Here is a 21,124-nt window from a genome sequence, read left to right on the forward strand (position 1 = left end):
TTCCAAGACTAGAAGTCTTTGGGTCTTGTAGTAGCCAGGAGGTGGCTTTGGGGTTTGCTTTTTTTGTTGTTGTTTGTTCTTGTTTTGAATATATCTGAACACAGCATAAAATTCTGACGACACTGAGTGTGTGAATTTTCACTCCCATTCTAGCTTTTGCAATCTGTACCAGGAATACAACTGTAGAAGGAGTGCACAGTAAAACGTCCTGGAATAACACTGATTTTGATGTAAGATCTTTTGAAGATGACATACGCACGTACACGTATTCCTGTGGACCTTGTTTGGAAGGCATTGGCTGCCTTCTCATCCTCTACTTAAAAGAATGTGACATTTACGCTTCAAAATTGAAATAAAATGATCCAGGCACTGTAAACAAACGGCACATTGCTCAACCTCATCGAAGCGACTCATACAGCAACGATACGACAGGAAAAAAAAAGTCAGCAATATAAACAAAGCCCGCTATATAAATAAAAAATGCCACATAAGTTAAATCCTACAGCTTTTTCCTCTCTAGGGGTTCCGCCCTGGCCGGGGCAGCAGGGCCGGCCGGAGACCCCCGACAGCACGTCTCAGGCGACCGCCTGGCAGACCCCGAGCTACTCACCGGTCTGTAAGCAAATACCTCAAATAACCGATTTCATCGTCCCCCTCGAAAAACCTCAGTTAGGGCCAGCGCGAACCTCCCCGCCTCCAGCCCCGCCCTCCCCGCCCGCCCCAGCCTAACGGACCACGGGGCCCGGCGGGAGGCGGTGCCGCACACCCCATGCCCAATCAGCATCCCCCTCGCCAACTTTTTCCTCCTGCCGCGCCCGGCCGGCCAATCGCCGGCTCCGGCTGGGGCTCGCCCATTGGCCGGCGGCGGGGTGAGGCGGGGTGCCGTCGGGCGGACGAAGCGCGCGCGCGGACTTGGGGAAGTTTGGTTGGTGAGCGGCGGCGCTGGGCGCGCGCTCCGCCCGGGGGTTGCGTGGGGGTGCGTGTGTGTGTCGGTTTGTTCGGTCGCGCGCCAGGTGAGCGGGTGGCACCCGCCCGCCTGCCCACTAGGGGGCGCTGCGCAGCGGAGCGGCGTGGGCGGGGCGAGGCCGGGTCGCGGGCGCGGGAGGGTGCGTGCGGAGGGAGCGGCGGTTTGAAGTTGTGGCGGTTGGGTGGTGGTTCCTCTCCGCTCTCCCCCCCCCTCTCAGGCGAGTAGCGCCGCGGCGGGGACGGGGCCCCTCGGCCTTGGCCCACGCCGAGCTCCCGGGGAGGGCCGGGCCGATCTCCTCCCGTGTCGGGGGTAACGGGGGCCGCTGGCTTCCAGCGCCGCGCCTCGGCCGGTGCGGCGGAGAGGCCGGGGCCATCGCGCCGCTCCCGATGAGGTGGGGGGTGGCGGTGGTGAGAGGGGCAGAGCCCAGGCCTTCCGTGCCGAGCTCGGCGGCCGCGTCGCGGAGTCCGTAGCTCCCCAGGTGCTCGCTGCGGCGGGAAGGAAGGAAGGAAGGCTGGCTTGATCCCAGCGGCTTTACAAGCTAAATATAGGTTGGCACGTCTTGCTCTAACTTGCAGGAGTGCTGCTCTTTTTAGAAAGTCCAAGGCGGCAATAAAACTCTGTGGCCCCCAAAAGGCTCGGAGGGAGAGGGCTGGGAATTGTTTTTAAGCACCTTTGTGGATAAGGTGGGGCGGTTGCCAAAGCATATTGGCCGCGATGTATAAATAACATATTTTTGACAGCGTTACTGCTGTGTAACTGTATAGTTGTTTTGTTCCTGCCTTCAGATGCTGCTGGACCAGGGCTGACTGTTGCCAAGCAGAGCGCTATTTTAAGCAACTTGTGTAAGGATGATGGAAGACTTCAGAAATATTGCCGATGAGACGTTTCCAAGCTTCTTGGGCCACTCACTGGGCAGCAGCACAAGTGTAATTTTTGAAAATGTTACTGTTTCCTCAAATCCTGGCTTACCTGTTGCAGCTTCAACTCTTGCCAGGAGTAAAATGGGCTGTGACAATAGGTAAGACTATCAGTTAATAGCATTTAATAATATGAAAAACAGTTGACTGGTTTGAAACTTCTAACTTTGGAGAGAAAAAATTCTTTTGACAGATTATTTGGTAGATGATAAAACTACTTACTAATTAGTAGCATATTAATCAAATAGGATTGATTGTATTAGTAGTAAAAATATCTGCATTATGTTCATAACTCATAAGTATTAACTTTTAATAAAATTACTCTTTGAAAGAGTAGTTTAGTTTTTAGACCGATAACAGCCAAGTTTCTTTTAACTCGACTCTTAGCTTAGTATACTCAAGTTTGAGGTCATATAAAGAATAACATATTTTTTACACATGTGTTCTCTTAACTCCGTTAACCGTTTGTTTAACTTACCTGAATCTGGCTCATTTTAGAAAAGGTAGTGTAAGAACTGATGTTATGGATAGGAATGAAAATTTAACACAATTTATAATGGTTAGTTCTGCCAGGAGTAGAGCGAAGAATAACAATAAGAAGCCTTTGCTCACTTAACCGCTGTCCTCTGACTTAATAAGAAATAAGACTTATATACTCTGCCTTTCCAGGACTGTGCGTTCCAAATGGCCACTAAAAATGATAATGTGGTATTTCTCTGAAGAACTACAGAAGACTGGAGAGGACCATTCAGGGTCCATATCTGTAGCTGTAAATACAGATGCACTAGAAAATGCTAAAATATTCAAGTAATTGAACTTGCAGGAGATGAGTGGCCATCAGTATGACTTTTGTTTCCAATTCTTTGGGAAACAGGAGACGTGCACATTAGAATGATTCTGTTGTGTGTTTTTCCTCCCCACCTTTACAGGCTTTCTGATATCTGTGCATCCTATTTAGAAGCGAGACATTCACCTCCATCAGGATCTTCTCAGAGTAGTCAGTCAAATCCTGAGCCAATGGGGAGATTTGCCCTCAGCTTTCGTGATGACAGGTAAGTGAGATAATGAAAATCTAATTTTGTCCTAAAATGCACCTACCAGTATGTAGTGTCTAGATTTATATGCACTATAAGCTGATTATAGAATACTCAGAGTTGAATTGCCCACCTCAGAAGCAACTTCTACTACTGGCCTTCTGACAGCAGTAACTGGAGGGCTCAGCTGTGCGTTTGCCTGTTGGCATTCAGCGTTTGGCATCCTGGGCAGCTTTTGCTACTAGAACAGCTCCTTCATATTTTCTGAAGAGGGGTAGTGGCAGGCTATGTGGAAGCATCGTGTGCAATGCTACCGCTTAGGCTGTGCAGCCCTACGCATGCGGTGTTCTGCTGTTTAATTGACTAATTGGGCTTCGTGTACATGACAGGAATGAACCTTTAGAAATTACTTTTTTTTAAGCTATGATGTTTTGTTTTGTTGTCATGCTAATTAAATTTCCCTAAGCATGATTAGTTAATTGACTTATTTGAATCTGGCTTGTATTTACCTAGCTTACATTACATAATCTAGAATTAAGGTGATGTTTCTGGTTCATGTCATGTATATGAATAACAGTTTGCACTGATTTAAATCTGTTCCAAGTAAGTATCATGCAGTTTGCATACAGAAGGGAATGTGAATTTCTATTAAGTTCAGCTTCCTTGGAGCCTCAGTGTTTGCTATTTCTTAAGAAATAACTACTGTTAGTTAATGCTCAGCATTACTGAGTGGTGGACGCATTGGAAGATGTTGCATAGGTTATTCTAACCAAGATCAAAATTGTTCTTGTTTTTGCAATAGAAACCGCAATGTGTGTCTCTCTCCCTGATAAAATTGCACTGTAGGCAGTAGTATGCCCCTATAAAACCAAAGAATAGAAGATTTAAGAGTGGGAGTCAGGTTCTTGATTGCATTTAAGTGAAAAAAAAACCAAACCCAAAACATGGATTAACTTCATTTTAGGTATATAAGTAAAACTGACATTTGAAATGTTAAAGCAAAAGTAGGGTTCGGTTCATTCAATGTGGAAATTTTAACATCTTACGTGATTAGCTTTCCTGCCTGTGTGGAAGCCCAATGAAACCTGAAGTGAAAAGTAACTTTCCCGCAGAATTATAAAGGCTGTTATTTAATGAAACTATATGGCATTTCAGTAAGTCATGTTCTTTATGATTTAGTCCCTTATATAATTTTATGTTTCAAAAGGCATGCTGATATTGTGGACTTGGGAAAATCTTGTCTAGGGTTTGGCTTGCTCTCAAATAGATCTTGGAACTTGCCTGGAATAGACCCTTTTCCCCTTGTACATTTCCCTCTTTTTGCAGAACTTCAAGAGAAAGGAACAAACAGAAAAAAATAGAGGCATACGTTTTATTACATTTCACTATTTGTTTCATGCTTTAGATTGTGAAACTGAAGCCCTTGTAATCTTGATATTTATTCCTTTATTGTAAAAGGACAGGTAATAGGTCTGTAGAATCTATGTTAATGGGAATAGCAGACTTCCTAGAGATGAAGGCATTCAAATTGGAGCATTTATCAAATATTTATATATAAAGATGTTGTATACTAATGTTGATCTATATATCTGAGTTATTTTTTCATTGAAATAATTCTCTTTCTAGGGAAGTTGCTACACAAGTTAAAGAACCTCAGCCAGCTTCTGTTCATTTGAAAGAATCCCACTCAATATATGGAGAGCAAGGTCAGAATGTCGCTGAGCACTTAAATCACAGTGAAGATACCTTACTTGAGGTATTGCCACTTGAACGATTGGAAGGTATTAAATTTTGAGAAAAATTGTATACTTAGTGTAATTAGCTTTTTATGCTATAAATGTCTTCTCTTGACCCTTTCACTGTTTTATGGCATAGTGTAAATGGAGTTTGAAAAAGGGTCTATTTGATTTGGACAAACTGAAAACAGAAAAATGTTGTGGTTGACATCGTGCTCTTAGATTTCTCCCCAAAGTACAAAGCTATAGAGGAAGCTGATGAAAATGTTTGCTATAAAATACCATAATTAGAATGCTAGTAGGAACCTGAATTAATTTCAGGAACTTTACTTGTGGAAAAAGTGTATGTGAGTGTCATGGTTTCTACCTCTTCTCCTTCAGTAGGTGTAAGTCTATGAGATTACATTTTAACCAACATCTCTTTTCTTGGCCTATTCCGACCTGTAATAGGTGGTCTGTAATTACAGTTATAGAAGCCAGAAACTTACTTGTCTAGTGAGATGACGCATGAAGAAGTAGTTTGGAATACTTGCTGAGAAAGCTATGCTTTTTTGAAGTATGAATAGAAGAGTGGCAGCAAATAATATCCTGTGACTTATTTTAAAAGCATGGCTATTGATATTAAACATGTTTAGGTTTTTTGCTAATGCAAGTGCTGCGATTAAATTCTGCTTGTTCCTTAATTCAGTAAATATACTTGGTAATGACTAGAAGTATATATTTACTATTTTCTGAGCTTTATCTGAATTTTTGCATAGTTTTTCATGAGGTAAGTATTAATAATTTAATAGAGGACACTTTCAGTTAGAAAGTACTATGGTTTGTAATATAAATGGGCCCTTTATACACTTCTAACAGTGAAGTGTGAACTTCAGTCACTTATTGTAGTCTTGAGGAAGTGGCAGTAACTGTAGTAACAAAAACCATGATGCTTTGGAAAGCTGGGACTGCCCAGTGTTTAGACTTGATAGTGCCTGACTGTATTTAGTTAAGTGGTTTTAACTTGTTTTTTCAAGGTTTAGGATTCTAGTCCAGAAATAGCCTTTAATTCCCATCTATTATTTAAGAATTAGGAGACTTTTTTTCTGAAATCTGTATGTCCATGTCTAAAACTTTCTCTGTCTTGTGTGACTTGCAATTGACTTATGAATGGATATGACACAAAGACAAGTGGAAACTGCTTACAGGTGATCCAAAAAAAAAATTGGCCCAATAGGTGAAATGCAGCAGTGGAACAGAACACTTCTTACTGCTGCTGGTGTGACCTGAGGCTCCCTACTTTTTTCCACTGCCTTATAGAAATCCTGAAGGCAGTAATTGTCTTCCATAATTTTTACAGTTCTAGCCTTGATGAAGCCCCACCTTTTTAATTACTCCCACATACTTTTGATCATTATTATAAGAACATATAAACTTCGGTATTGTGATGACGTGTATGTTTCAGGGTGGTTTTTATGGTGTATGCCAAGACCTTCAAGAGACTAGTTCTGCTGTCTTATAGAACAGTTAGCACTTACTGTGCTCTTATGTTATACTACTAAGATACTGATTACATTCTTTTCTTTCAGATTTGTCGGCTGGAACATGTTTTCTTCCAGACAGTAAGAATAACAAGGTGAAAGCTTTTCTAAACACAGTGAAATTAAAGGTTTTCTAATAGTAATGTTGTAATAGACTTAATGGGGGGGGAGAAAATGAACTGTGTTTATTGTCTTTTGTCGTGTACCCTTTAAGTTTGTAAGGGTGCTAGCATGCCAAATGTGTCATGCCTCACTTTGCCACCTTTTTGCAGATCACTTAATGTAATTAGTACTGTGAGAGCATGACACCTTAATCCTTCTCACTTGTGAAAATTGTTGTTCACTCCTAGCCTCTGCTGTCTTGTAGTTCTTTATCCATGCGAGGACCTTACATTTTATTCCAATTGTAGTTTAGCTTAGTGAAAAGCCTTTTGAGGAACTTTTTGGAATGTTTCTAGAGTAGATGATATCAACCTGATTTGACTTGCCTCTGTACTTGGTAATTACTTTGAGGAATATTATTTCAGATGACTTCTTCAGTGTCCTCAACATTAGAGATGGCACCATTTGTAAGAATACAATCTTCCTGCTGCCCCTGTGTGTGGTGGTTGGTGGGTTTTTTTTTTGTGTGTGTGTGTGTGTCTCTATCCCAGAGCTAGCACATAACTCCAGGTATTGACAGGGAGGGCTATGCTTCAGCTGTTTTTATCTACCATGCTAGAGAAGCTGACAGTTACAGGCACAGAGACACAAGGCAGACAGGAGCGGGAGGTCTTGTGGGCCTTATAGAAAATATGCCTCAGGCTGCAGCCAGATGCTGTGCAGTATGTGCTCCTTAATGTGTCAGCTGGTATTTACTAAATTGATTTAGTTTCCTTCATTTGATTTTTCTAGGGACCACGGTGGTCAGTGAGGTGCAGTTGAATGCTCACAGGCTGTCATCTGAAAACCATAATTCAAGTCTCTTTCAAATTTGTTACTTTCTGAACTTTGAATTTTTTGCTGTCTGTCAAAGATGATCTGTTTATCACAAAGGATGTGAGACTAAATCCAAAACAGACACTACATTGTGCTGTTTTTAAAAATCATTCAGGCATATAAAAGATACAATATTTACAGTTAGCTAGATTTGGCTGAAATACTACTTTATAAGTAGTTTAGTATGTTTATTTGAAGAAATCATCAACAAAGGGTTGATCTGGGCGTTCGATTTCTGAAGAAGCACTCTTAGCAGCATAGGAAACTATTGAGGGTTGTCTTTGTACTTTTAAGTTGGGATTGCAGCTTAATGAATAGGGGGGCAATTTTTTCATGTGTAAGCTCTTTAATGCAGTAGTTCAATATTTTATTTTTGAGGTTTTTCAAGTTTGCCATCATCGAGATGCGTTTTCCTTCTTTCCCCTTTACAATCCATGTATTTCTTGCATGTATCCATTCTGGAAGCTAGCGGGCAAAGTCCATTGGAACTAGAATGTTTGCTGGGATAAGTAGGTAAAAAGGGGGGGGGGGTGTTTGGAGTATTAGTGACCTCATTAATTGTTTATTATTAACTGAATTTACATAATAAATAGTAACTCCTAGAAACATTTCTGTATGGATGCTTTTCACAGGTTAGTCCATCTGAACCTTCTGAAGAGCTGATAGAAGGTGAAATCTCAAGTGATCATCTTAGCAGTAGCCTTTCTAGTTTTTTTGAGAATGAGAAACACTCATCTCTTGCAAGATCAGAAGAAGATTCCACTGGTAAGTCTATTTATAACTCTGGGTAGCTGTGTGTAGAACTCTGACACAATGTTATTGTGTACTTGAAGAAAGGTATTGTTTTACTGAAGTATTTAATATAGGATTATGCTTGATAAAAAAATAGTATTAAGAATGTCAAAGAAAAGTGTGATCATTGGGAAACCGGCTGTTTTAAGGTTGTAATAGGAATAGGTGGCTATGGAATTTGTCAGAGAAAAATCACAATTGGAAGTTTATTCTAAAAAATTAAACAACAGTCCTCAGTTACTGTGAATCAAAAATACAGGTAGAAATGTGGGCATTCATTTAATGAAGTGGTAACCTTAGCTACAGTTTCAGTTTAAATTAATAGAGGTAAACTTATATGATGAAGAACATGTTCATGCGGTTAGAATTAAGTTTTGCTTCAGTTTCAGTTCTCTTTAGATGCCACACATGCAGGGTGACACCCAAGTTGGAAGTCTAGTTTACCTGCAGGGATAAAAGTGAGAGCTTGAGTTATGTATAACTAAACAAGAGTTTTGAAATTTCTGTGCCCTTCCAGTTGCTGCTGAAGGACAAACACGTTCTTTACTAATGCAGTTGACTTTGCACATAATGTGAAGGATGACAGGCTGTGTCCTCAGACGCACCAAGAATGAGGATGGCAGAGTGATAAATAGGTTTACTCCTATAGTAAATAGTCTTGAGATTAAGCAGCTCTGCATTCAAGTAGGGTTACTGTTTTTTCCCCTATAATATCTACAGATGTCATGACTGTCTTTTGAAGGCTTCTTGTTCGTTCTTGTTGCAAAACTCCACTTACGCGTTAAGCGTATAAAAATGAAGTTAATAGTTTGCTGAGTAAAAATACTAATTTTTTTCCACCCAAGAGGATGGAATTATTTTTATCTGCCCTCCTAAGGAATTGGTAGGCTTTAGTTGGAAATACTTGTCTATTCAGGGTTCTAGTACTGGTGAAGTTAACTGATCTCTTTTTTTTTTTCCCAGTCAGTGTGCCATGTACCAATTTTTATCATGTAGTTCTGTATTCAGTGTAAATTTGGCAGCTGAATATTTCTGAATGTTATTGAATATAAGGAGGAAGTCTCTGGTATCTGAGATAAAATACATTAATTTACTTTCTCATTATTTGGAAGATAGCAGATAATAATTTCACTTTCACAAAGAAGAAATCAAGACATAGGTAAATGAGATTAAACCAATTATTGTGGTGTTGTTAATTTGAGCTTGAATTCTAGGTATTTGTCTACCATTCAGGTAACTAATTAATCCTCGTATAATTTCTAAAGCACTCTATGGACACTTGTTCTGAGAACAGTTATTAGTCCTCTTTCAAAAATTGAAGAAACTTAGCCTGCTGTATTCCTTCCACCTTCTCCAGTATCGTATGTGGAAACAGAGCCATGATGTGGATTTTTCATTTATTGACTCTCAAACAGACCCTGGTTGCATTGCTGTAATATCAAAGCTGCTGGGCATCCATAGCTTCCAATGCAACTAAATCACATTTTTTTGAACGAGTGTGCTTCTTTACATTAGCCTCTTTGTGCAGGGCACTGGCAAAACTGGGAATGCAAAAATAATGATGACTTACCGGTGTGTGTATATATGCACTTTTCCCCTGTACATTCATGGCATTGTGTAGACCTCTTTGGCAGGATATACCAAGAAGATTCTTCAGCATTACCTTTTTGGGGAGAAGAATTGAAATACACTACAAAGGCAAAATTGCTGGAGACCATCACCAGCAACCTGAAAATGAACATTTCTTTAATTCTGTGGAAAACAAAATATAGTTGTGGGTTTATAAATGCAAGGCCTGTTTGAGTATCCTGTTTCTTGGAAATGAAAGAATAAAAAGTAAAAATGTCAAACTTCTTGGGAATATGTTTTACAGTGGTTTTAAGAGTGCATTTAATCATGACATAAAAAGCTGACTGATGTTTGGGTCTTTAAAAGCAAAACAAACAAAAGCCCTGGAAATTCTCTTCTCCCCCAGCCCCCACATATTAAGAGCCCAAAACCAAGAAAAATTGTGTCTTGGAAAACTTGTCACTTGGCAAATAAGAATAGTACTGTTCCTAGTAATAGCACTTAACATTTTTTGCCATTGAAATATAAAACTATGCTTCAGTAACTTTCTGCGAAGTGTGAAAAATGTTACATATTTTACTTTTAATTTATGAATGTGTGTATGATTTGCTAGTTGGCATATGATGGTGTATAGATCATGTGAAGAAAGACGAGTCACTTGGTAGCCTGGGAATTACCATGCTAGCTTATAGTCATCTTGCTTTGTTGTATATCACTAGTCACGGAGTAAGACAATTACATGTTTCTGTGACCCAATTATTTTAAGGGAAGACCAGGATAATTCTGCTCTGACGCATAGGTGCCTTGTGAGACTCTGTAGTAAAAATTACAGAGTTGCTTTGGTAGCATGTAAGGTGATATAAAATGTCTGTGAAACATGAATAGGGTCTTGTCTTCTGTTTCAATAGATGATGATATTGATGATGAAGAGTTCTTGGATAACCAACTGGAAGCCTATTTTGAGCAGCTGATGCAATCAGAAATAACAAGAGGAGACAGCAACATACAGAAACTCTCAGAGTGCTGTACAGCGCTGAAGCTTTCTGAAAACGGCTTATTTCAAGTAGGTTTAAAGTAAAGTTCAAAGCTCAGTATGCCCAGTGGCCCTTAAATGTGGTAGCATGGAGGGTTGTCTGCCAAGCTGAACTAGGTTTTATTTATTCCCTGATAAACCCAAATTCTGTCCAACAGGTAGCCTGTACAGCAAAGGATTCTTTTTAACTTTAAAGATATCAAACACAGCTCTAAACTAGAAACCAAGCCATTTGAGTGAGCTTCTGACCTTCTATATTCCCTCCTTTGGGGGGTGGGGGTGTGCGTGGGGGAAGGAAAGAAGCTAGGTAGCTATTTTTGTCTTTGTTTTCCTCTACCTTGTAGTACAGAGCTAGCAGCTGATGGTCTTGCTGTTTATGAGATGAGGTGGAATTAGGTAACTAGCTGGCTGTCCCAAGAGGCATTAGTTAGGAAGGCTGGCAGCAAAGCCAAAGAGTTTCCTGTTATGGTGTCTGCTTCTTTCAACTCTCCATTCAGATTTCCCACCCCTCTCTAACCCTGCTCCTCACACTCCTCTCTGTCCCGTGCATAGTATTCTCCTTTCTCCTGATAAACAGCTCTGGTAGAGAACCTTGTGCAGGCAGTTCTGTTACTTGATCTTGAAATGGGGGGGAAAAAAACCCCTAAGACTGGATTCCTGTCCCTTCTCTGGGATGGTGGAGACTTGTCCTCAGAGAAATCCTGTCATAACTACTATAGCATCAGTACTATTTCCTGAAGATGGCCTTTTTCTGCTGTATTACTTAATACTTCATTTCTTAATCCTTATTACAAAAGTAAAAATTGCTTTTATGGTTTTGGACTGTTTAAGCTGGTCTGAACGTACTGTACCTCCGAGGCATTTTCTTGAATGCTTTAAGGTATGAATGTGTCTCATACACCTTGTTTCCCCTCTCAGCTTCCTAGTGGTGGTTTTTAGTGTCAGAGAAGGTAAGATGTTTGTAGATAAACATTTGAGATCCTCTGAAGTCCACTAAGGAAAATTATGTCATTGGTAACTAAGCAGAAGCCTCTGGTGATACTGTTGTCTTGTGATGGCGTGATTAATTTTGATTACCAGCCTCTGAATGCAAACAATATTTGATGAAAGATAAATCTCCGTAAGAAGGCTGATACCCATAATTGCTGGCTTTACCCTGTCCCCTGCAGCCCCATCAAGCTGGTCAGCTGAACTGAAACTAAGGCCATCTTTTGATCTCACTTGTAACTTGTGTGTAATATCAGGAGATGGACCTATTGTCTGTGTAGGAATTGCTTAATTTTAATCTGATGGTTCTGTGACAAAACTACTTTCAGTAGCTGAACTTGTTGCTATTCTTAGAGTTAGTTTTAACTGCAACAAAATTTGAAGAACAGAATGGAATTTTCTTTTAAGACATTGATTAAACTTGTTGAAAAAAAAATTTAATTCACTACTGACAAAAGATTCTGGTTTGTTTCTGTAACTGTTAAGGTAACATGCTGGCACTTATTTAACATTATAGAACTAGTTTGTAAAATCTTTTTGATAACTGGTTTATTACCTTGGATAGCAATATCCAAGGTTTTGTTAAGTGTTATAGTATCACAGAGATTTGTTTTTCTGGGAGACTAAATAAGTCTCTTAAAGAAGTGGTCAGTGTGTGAAAAGTAAGTGTAAAGCAGCAGCTGTCTGGCTTGTGGTTTATCTCTGAGCAGCAATTAGCTCCATTACAGACTGCCAGGGATCAAGTGCCTTTCCATTTTCTTGGCTTTGCAACAACGGATGTGATCTTGGCCATTGCATGCTTGACCCAAATAGGAAAGCGTGATTGATTTAAACAGTTAAATGAACTGTACCTTCTGAAATTTCAGAAATTTCCCAACTGACATCAGAGTTTTTAAACTCTGGGAAGTGATATGTTAACCCTGTAAAAGCAGTCTGCATAGGCTGCCAGGGGCTGATCTATAGCTGTACATGAACAAAGGAATAGGGGCTTGTTTGAAGAGTGAGAATAACACAGTTCTGCTCTTTGACCTCAGGTCTTCTCTACTTGTGTAAGATGTTCCTGCTTCGCTGCCAGTGTAGATCTAGGCAGTGGGGTAGGTACAACAGGTTCTGAGTTGGATTTGGAGTTCTCATCCACCAGTGGGTCAACCAGAAGGGGAAGAGGAGTAGCGTGGTGCTCTTGTTAAAGGGAATGAAAGGATGTAGTAGGAATAAGAAGAGATCCTCCATCAAATGTGAGCTGGCAGCGTGCCCAGGTGGCCAAGGCCAACAGCATCCTGGCTTGTATCAGGAATAGTGCGGCCAGCAGGAGCAGGGAGTTGATAGTGCCCCTGTACTCAGCATGGTGAGGCCACGCCTTGAATATTGTGTTCAGTTTGGGCCCCTCATTACGAGAAAGACATTGAGGTGCTGGAGAGTGTGCAAAGAGGAGCAACTAAGCTGGTGAAGGGTTTGGAGAGCAGGTCTTCTGAGGAGCGGCTAAGGGAACTGGGGTTGTTTAGTCTGGAGAAGAGGAGGCTGAGGGGAGACCTTATCTCTGTACAACTACCTGAAAGCAGGTTGTAGCGAGGTGGGTGATGGTCTCCTTTCCCAATTAACAAGTGATAGGAAAAGGGGAAATGGCTTCAAGTTGCTCCAGGGGAGGTTTAGGTTGGATATTAGGAAAAATGTCTTCAGGGGAGGTGTTACCAAGCACTGGAACAGGCTGCCCAGGGAAGTGGTTGAGTCTCCATCCCTGGGGGTATTTAAAAGGCATGTAGATGTGGTGCTTGGGGACATGGTTTCGTGGTGGACTTGGCAGTTCTAGGTTAATGGTTGGACTTGATGATCTTAAAGGTCTTTTCCAACCTAAATGCTTCTATGGTTCTATGATTCTTGCTGTGTATGCCCTTGGAGGCAGATGCATGGATTGGCATAGCCAGGAACTATTGTCCTTGGTGGTGGTTCTAGCAGCTAGAGATGTGTCTGGCAGTGGCACGTGAGTGAACAAAGTATGATAATCTCTGTACCAGAGAATTTTTTTAACATTGTAAAAACAACTGTAGTTCTAAATTTTTTTTTTCTTTGGTACATTTGTTCTCAATCCTTTTTTTTTTTTTAAGGAGAACTTTCAGGTTCCTGACACTTACCAGGCTGTGACAGGAGTAGACTCTGGAAATGCTAGTGATGAAGATTCACAAAATCAAGGGATAACTGGAAGTCCTGTGCAAAGAGAAATGTTGCCCGGAGCCGTACGGCACCTGGTATGAAACTGTCATTCAAATTTCTGTTTATCATATAGAGTAAGACTGTAGTAGAAGATGGCAGTGCGTTTGAAAAATCTGTTGGAGATTGAACTAACAACCCAAACTTTCTTTACAAAACAAAAAAACCCACCACTTTGTTTTCAGATCTCTTTTTCAAACTTGGAATATTTTGTACCTAGAACTATTAGCACAAACAGTTAGCAACTGCACTTCTGACACTTATTAAATTGTTATTGTTTTGTAAGAATTCCATGAAGACTGGAGGTGTGCCAGATTCCTGCACTGCTGCTGAGCTGCGATTAGATTCCCTGTATCTTCAGTGCATGGGCAGCCATAGAGCTGATGTCTCAGATGTCCTTCCAAAGCAAGAAATACAGTCCTCTGGGTGTCAGGCTGCTGCTTCTGATGCAGAAGTACTACACACAGCAAGAGGATTTTTGGGGCACTACACCACTCCTAAAGGTGTTCTCAGTGCACATGCAGCTCAGACAGATGCAACTGAATGTGAAGTTGGTCTTGCCGATGCTTACCTGTCTCCAACTGCAGACAGCTGTGAGAACATAAGTTTAGCTACAACAGACAAAGGTAGGTTGCTTGAGATATAACTGATCTATGCAATTGTGACCAGACTTGGTTGTGTGGAAAAAGAAATAAAACTGTATGCTATGCATTTTTCTTTAGGTGTGCAAGTTGGTAATAAGAACCAATGTAGCATCAATAAATTTTGAATTGTTTTTGTTTTAAAAAATACTGATGTTGTATATTACACTTATGTTGTTTATTTGATGATGAAACTAGTTTAAGCTTGCAGTTGCAGCATCTTGAGCTACATTATTTTGAACTCCTTAGTCTAAACTTAAGAGACTTTAGTATGTTCCTTTTTATTTTAATCAACAGCATAGCATTTGATATGTCTTTCAGGTGATTCACCACACAGCATTGTCTATCAAAATGAAGAGGGCAAATGGGTGACTGATCTTGCGTATTATACTTCATTTGATGAAGAACAAGATCTAAATCTATCTGAAGATGACAAAATAAATGAGGAGTTCATTACTGGATGTATGTAATCATTTTCCTTTTTAGTTAGCTGTTACCTGTAATAGTGTTAAATGAACTTACTCCCCCCCCCCCCCATCAACAGATCAGTATTTGGTGTTGCAAAACCTCCAGGCATTAGATACTGCAAACTATTTGAAAGCTGATGTTGATAGTAGCCTATAATATTATCATTAGTTCTAGTTGATAGCTTCGTTACGTGTTTCCTACTCTTCCCATGAAGAGTCTTTTGTTTTGTTTCAAAAAGCATTCTAACATGTGTCCCTGGTACCTGTTGTATGAGCAAAAGTAACACCTGTGGCTGTCACTTCCACAATTTTTCCTTTGGACTTCAATCATTGTTATCCTTTCTTTCAAGAAGAGGAAACGGTAGTCATTCTGTATTGTATGGTGTTTATAAGACAGGAAATAAATGTAAACAAGAAATTACTACAAAATCAACTAGATGTGGAAAGAGCTGCTGAATTCACTAGCTGGTGATTTTATTTTTTGTGAACCCCCGGGAATGTGTTGATGCTGTGAAAAACGCTACTGGTACTGAAGAATGTTGGAGTTTATTGAGGTGCTTTACTGGACTCTCACCTTCTAACAAATTCAAGGCTTTTTGACCCTCTGTTTAAAGTTGTTTGTTTTCCTTAAGCTATCTCAGACTGATCTTTGTCAGAGTCCCTGTGTTTGTAATACATGCATGTTATCCAAGCCTGTATTACTGTAGACAATTCAATTCCCTAACACCAAAATGTCATCTGTTTTACTAGACATATTCAAGCAATGTGTGCAACAGTATTCCTCCTAGCCTCTTCTAGTTTGTGAAGTGATACATGGATGGGCTAATGTATTCTAAAGATGTCTACAGTCCACTCAGGGTTCTTTCTTTTAAAGAGAATGCTGCTGTTACGGTTTAACCCCAGCTGGTAACTAAGCCCAACACAGCTGCTTGCTCACTCCCCACAGGTGGGATGGGGGAGAGAATCAGGAAAGTGAGAAAACTTGTGAGTTGAGGTAAAGACAGTTCAATAGGTAAAGCAAAACAAGGAATTCATTCCCTGCTTCCCATGAGCAGGCAGGTGCTCAGCCATCTCCAGCAAAGCAGGGCTCCATCATGTGTGGCAGTTACTTAGGAAGACAAATGCCATCACTCCCCATGTCCTCCTCTTCCTTTCTTCCTTCTTTCCCACAGCTTTATATGCCAAGCATGATGTCACATGGTGTGGAATATCCTTTCGGTCAGTTGGGGTCAGCTGTCCCGGCTGTGTCCGCTCCCAGCTCCTTGTGCACCCCCAGCTCACTCGCTGGTGGGGTGGGGTGAGAGGCAGAAAAGCCTTGACCCTGTGTAAGCCCTGCTCAGCAGTAATGAAAACATCCCTGTGTTATCAACGCTGTTCCCAGCACAAATCCAAACATAGCCCCATAGGAGCTACTATGAAGAAAATTAACTCTATCCCAGCCAAAACCAGCACAGCTGTGTATGTTGCTGTCTAGAATTAATTTGAACAAGTGATCAAACAGGGTAGATTGGTTGAAATAATATTTTTCAACACTGTAGTGGTTTTCTGCTGGAATAAACAAATACGATCAAATTTGGTAGAAACTTCCCAATCTACTATGTCGGTAAAGCAGAGTTCCTCCATTATTTTTCAAATGCCAGGGTATTTCAGAAACTTTATTGCATCTCAGGCTCGGGTTGTTGAGTGATTAGAATATTTCACTGTTGCAGATTTTTCCAAGACTGTTTAGCTTTTTCCCACCTGATGCGTATCTAAAGGAATTCTGCTTTCAAGCTAATTGGCTTACCTGTTCACATGGTAGAAGACTCGTGCTTACAGATTCAATGTGATTTAGCATTTTTCTGGCTGCTAGTTTACTTGTCTGCAGTGCTCAAGTGTGATACCTGGCAGCTGAGAGGTTTTATTTGTAGGGACAGAAAGGAAATGTTACATCTGATGCTTCTGAGTCTCATTTATGGCATCTGTCTCTGTCAGGAAACCGCACACAAGGTATTCTTGTAGAGAATAGCGCAGGAATGGTCATTTGACAGTTTGGTGTTTCAGGAGGTCTTCAGAGAGCTGAAGTTTATCCGGAACTAGTGACACAATGCTCAATTCTAGCTAGTGTGGGCAGCATAACCTATAAAAAGTTATAATTTAGTTTGGGGTTAAGGCTGTAAGAGGCTTTCATTATTCACTGCTATATTAGTTAACCTGGTGCTGAGTTTACTTTGAGTCCTAAAGGTCCAGGGGAAGTACTCTTCTAAAATGAATTTCATATGAACTTATCATAACAGGAAGGAATAACTCCTAGTGTGTCCCAAACTGTCTCAGCTGTAGAATTAAATATTGCAATATCTGTCCATCAAAATTTATTTTAATGGTACAAAATAGTAATGGCAGCACTTAATAACTTATGCAGTATTAAAATAACTGTTCTCTTTGGTTTTAAGCTGAAGCAGCAGCTATGATTGCACAAGACCAGGAAGAATTTGAGAAAGCACACAAACTTGTGCAGGTAACTAATTATCTTGATGTAAACAGAATAGTTCTGTAATTTATTTGCAAGTTACAACTTCTGAAATGTCTTTGCCTGCAGGCGGAAAAAGTAGACATTCTAAATGCATCTGAATTAGCAGACACTTCATGGAAATCTGCCAATAGCTGCATTCTGCTGAGAACATCTGATTTTGATAAAGATGCCAGTTATTTACGTTTGTCTTTGGGGGAGTTCTTTGGTCAGAGATCTGAAGCTCTTGGTTGTCTTGGTGGAGGCAGTGATGTGAAACGGGTATGTATCTTAATGGTAATATTAACACACGAAGGACAAGAACAACGACAGTTAAAACTACTTTTCGTTGGTTTTTTTTTACTTTAATTCACAGAAAGAGTTAGTTACACTTTTCTAAGTTCACTTGTGAAGGAGATTCTCTGTGCATGACAGGTTCTGGATTGGCTTTTGTTTCCCACTTGGCATTTCTGATGTGAAGGGCTGGCTGGTGTTACTAATGAGTCTTGATCTTTACCTTGTGGTCAGGAACTAATTATGTGTAGGATTAGACAGAGAAAATACATAATATACAGGGTGCATGTTGGAGGCCCAAGCACATGATCCACGTAGTTGAATAAAATGCTGCTCAGGCAGGGGTATTTGAACAGTGAAGGTATCTTTCAATGGCTGTTGACAGCTGATATGCTATCTAGGCAAATGCCTGACTTCAATAAAAATGTAGTCATCTGGACTCTAACTTACAACATATTTCTGTGTGCTTCTTGCACCTATCTGATTGCTGTCTCTTCGCTGCTGTTGGTAGACAGTATCTCACCTGTGTTGTGGACAAAAAAAAAGACTGGAAGTTGGATACAATGGGAGGAAGAAGTCAAATACACTTGTGTAATTCATGTGTCCTGGTGAATTGGTAGAATTGGCAAGTTCTGTCCTGGTGCGTTCAGAGGCTGAGCAGCAGAGCATGCCTCCAGGCAGAGATGAGGAGAGCGTATGTACTTTCTTTTAGCTAACTGGTATAAGTTAGTTGTTAGTTTATGTGTATATTGGAAGTGTATATATTTGGATTAGGTATTTGCAATGATAGGAAGCATATGTTATTCCTCAGTGGTGTGAGAGCCCAGCACCAACTGGGGAGGCACTGTGGCTGAAACTGCTCTCCGAGACCACTGAACCTATTTATTAATAATTAAATTTACTCATGCTGTGTTCTGGGGTAATTTTTTCTTTTATAGCCATCTTTTGGTTACTATATTACATCTCCGAAGAAAAGGGAACCTGTTGCTTTGCTAAGGCAATCTGATTCATCAAGAAGTGACACCGGCCAAGAGATTTCACAATTGTCTGAGGTGTTTCCAGGTAACTATAGAACAGAAGGGTCAGCCCTAGACAGTGGCTATAACAGTAGTTAAGAATTACTTGTATATAGCTATTAAAGGCTATTAAGAGTAGTCTGTGGTAGAAAGACTCTAGTTTTTGTTCGCCAAATACCTTTTTTGCTGTGAGCACTTCCTTACCCTTCCTTCCCCTAGAAAAACACAGAACCTAAACATTTACATGAGAGAACATTCTAATACTAAGTATTACTCTAAATTGGCTTGGATATTTCAGCATTTCCAGATACTGGATAACTATCAGAATGTCAATTAAAGTCTTCTGAAGTTTCCTGTTTGAAAAAGCTGTATAAATGTGTTGCCAAAAATCAAACAAACCTCCAGAAAATTGGTCTGTTTGCTCATATAGTTGTAGAGGACATAGGGAAAGAGGGAAAACAATCTGGGTTATAGCTGAGCTGACTGTGCAGAAAGCATAGTCTACATTTTTTCCTGCTATCTTTAAAAAAAAAAGTTACACTCCCATGATATCTGCTTAACTTAAATATTATAAGAGATTCCTCTGAATTTTTATATGTAAAGATCACAGCATGTCTTTTGGTGCATATATATGCCTATCAACTTAATAAGGTATGTTTAGGAAAGGATGAGGGCATTTTAAAGCATCTCTACTGCTCTTGATAGAACTGTGGCAACATCAACCTTTGTGAACCTGCTTGTACAGTCAGTGCAGTGACTTAAATACTGTTTTGCATTTGTGAAAAATATCCATCAGGCTACTATGGAGCCTGCTTCCTTGAAACAGCTTTACAGCTGTAATTTTCCTCATGTTGGGACCTTGCAAATATTTTTAAAGGGTTCTCTCTAATAATTTTTTTAAAGCTAGTGCTAGTGTGCTTAAATTCACTGTACAATAGTCTAGATTTTTGTCAAAAAAATCTCAGTTCATTGAGTTCATGACCTCTGTTCGATTAAATTATAGGTATAAGTGCTGCTTTGAGTAATAGAAAAATACTCTAATGAGCTCTGCACTTTTTTTTGATATGAGGGTTGCTATAAATGCTAGAGAAAGTAGGTATTTGGGTCACTTTGTGGCAAAGATATTAATAGTTACTGCAATCTGATTTTCAGTAGTACTGGCGATAATGATCTTTATCAGCAATACCAGTATTGCAATTCCTGCTTAAGGAGCAGCAGATGGAGAGGAAGCTGAGATCTCAGCAATCTGAGGAGGGTGTTACTTGAAATATTAAGTGTATCCAAAACCTAAATATCTACTAGAAGAACAGAAGGGAAAAAACCCAAAAAAAGAAAAAAACACAACACAAAAAAATGAACAAAACCCCAAACATATCCTGCCCCCCCCCAACCAAACCAAAACCAAACCAAACCAATACCAGAAAACCAACAAACCCCAAACCAAAAATGTTTGTTTCATGCTTGTTTTCTCACCAATCAGAGCATCTTTAAAAGTTGGTTTTAGTGTTCTAGGGAGTTCAGATGTTTTCCTTCAAACAGGAACTCATTTGTTGAAATGGTAACCTCTAGATCTCGCATGAACAATACCTTCTAGTTTGGGTTTGGTCTCCTAATCAAGATGATTATTTGTGGTTTTGATGGTTTCAGAAACACACCTGTCCCTCCCAAACATAATCCTTCAAAATCACCAGTTCAGTGCTATCTCTGTCAGCCAAGCCCTCTCTCCAGCATAAGAAAATGGCCTTTACTCAGATTTAGCTCTTCTAGTTTTCTACTGGAGCTTGGTCTACGTTCATATTGTCTTGTAAACACCATTTTATGAAAAGGTTTGCTTAGCTTATACTAATATGATAAACTACCTGAAAATAAAATTTGGAGAGTGTGAGCGTGGTATTCTTAATGCCAGCTGATTTTGTGACTTGAATGTAAACTTCGAGTACTGTACAGGAAACAGCTGATGCTTGCAGTATTTGGAATTGTGCCATTTTAACAGCTCTTTTTTTATATAGAACATTAAGGGAGCATGTGTATCCCCAGAATGTAGGCATTTACATAATTTACTTACTGTAAATTAATTCTGTTTTTTTCTTTGTTCTTAGATGACTTAGAAGCACAAACAAAAGAACGTGCAAATTCTACCAGCTGTGAAGGTGCATGTCATAGGATGGATACTGCAGCTGTAATACATAAAAGCATTAATATAGATTCTGCTACCAAAAGTAAAGCAAAGGTATTTCTTTTCTATATAAAGTGCAACTATGAACTTGAGCAACATTCACAAAACTCTGATTGTTATTATTGCTTTGAATATGGCTAAATTCGGACTTTCATATCAGCTCAGTGCTTTTTATATTGAGCATTTGAATCCTAGCAGGTGCCGCAGTTTGTTAGGATAGCTTCATTAGAATGACATGATCCTGTAGTGAGTCAGGGGTTACTATCACCACCTCACTTTCCTTTTTCTCCCTACTTCACTTCTG

At 40.0% G+C, this 21,124-nt stretch overlaps 1 protein-coding gene across 3 annotated transcripts in view; it reads left to right on the forward strand.

The window, feature by feature from the left end:
* Positions 1-895: 895 nt before the first annotated feature.
* CEP192 (centrosomal protein 192) overlaps positions 896-21,124 on the forward strand; it is a 79,593-nt gene continuing 59,364 nt past the window's right edge. For 2 of the 3 annotated variants that reach the window (XM_064443059.1, XM_064443060.1), the window contains exons 1-14: positions 897-1,013; positions 1,753-1,985; positions 2,814-2,936; positions 4,545-4,699; positions 6,223-6,269; positions 7,785-7,917; positions 10,422-10,576; positions 13,636-13,776; positions 14,025-14,364; positions 14,701-14,841; positions 17,279-17,343; positions 17,425-17,616; positions 18,567-18,690; positions 20,744-20,874. In XM_064443059.1, the coding sequence (XP_064299129.1) occupies positions 1,816-1,985; positions 2,814-2,936; positions 4,545-4,699; positions 6,223-6,269; positions 7,785-7,917; positions 10,422-10,576; positions 13,636-13,776; positions 14,025-14,364; positions 14,701-14,841; positions 17,279-17,343; positions 17,425-17,616; positions 18,567-18,690; positions 20,744-20,874 (1,917 nt within the window). In that variant the 5' untranslated portion in view covers positions 897-1,013; positions 1,753-1,815. Of the gene's footprint in view, positions 1,014-1,752; positions 1,986-2,813; positions 2,937-4,544; positions 4,700-6,222; positions 6,270-7,784; positions 7,918-10,421; positions 10,577-13,635; positions 13,777-14,024; positions 14,365-14,700; positions 14,842-17,278; positions 17,344-17,424; positions 17,617-18,566; positions 18,691-20,743; positions 20,875-21,124 lie in introns of all 3 variants that reach the window. The other variant, XR_010371515.1, reaches the window with a different exon arrangement.

The sequence above is a fragment of the Phalacrocorax carbo genome, chromosome 2 (assembly GCF_963921805.1).
Source record: "Phalacrocorax carbo chromosome 2, bPhaCar2.1, whole genome shotgun sequence".
Taxonomy (NCBI): Eukaryota; Metazoa; Chordata; class Aves; order Suliformes; family Phalacrocoracidae; genus Phalacrocorax; species Phalacrocorax carbo.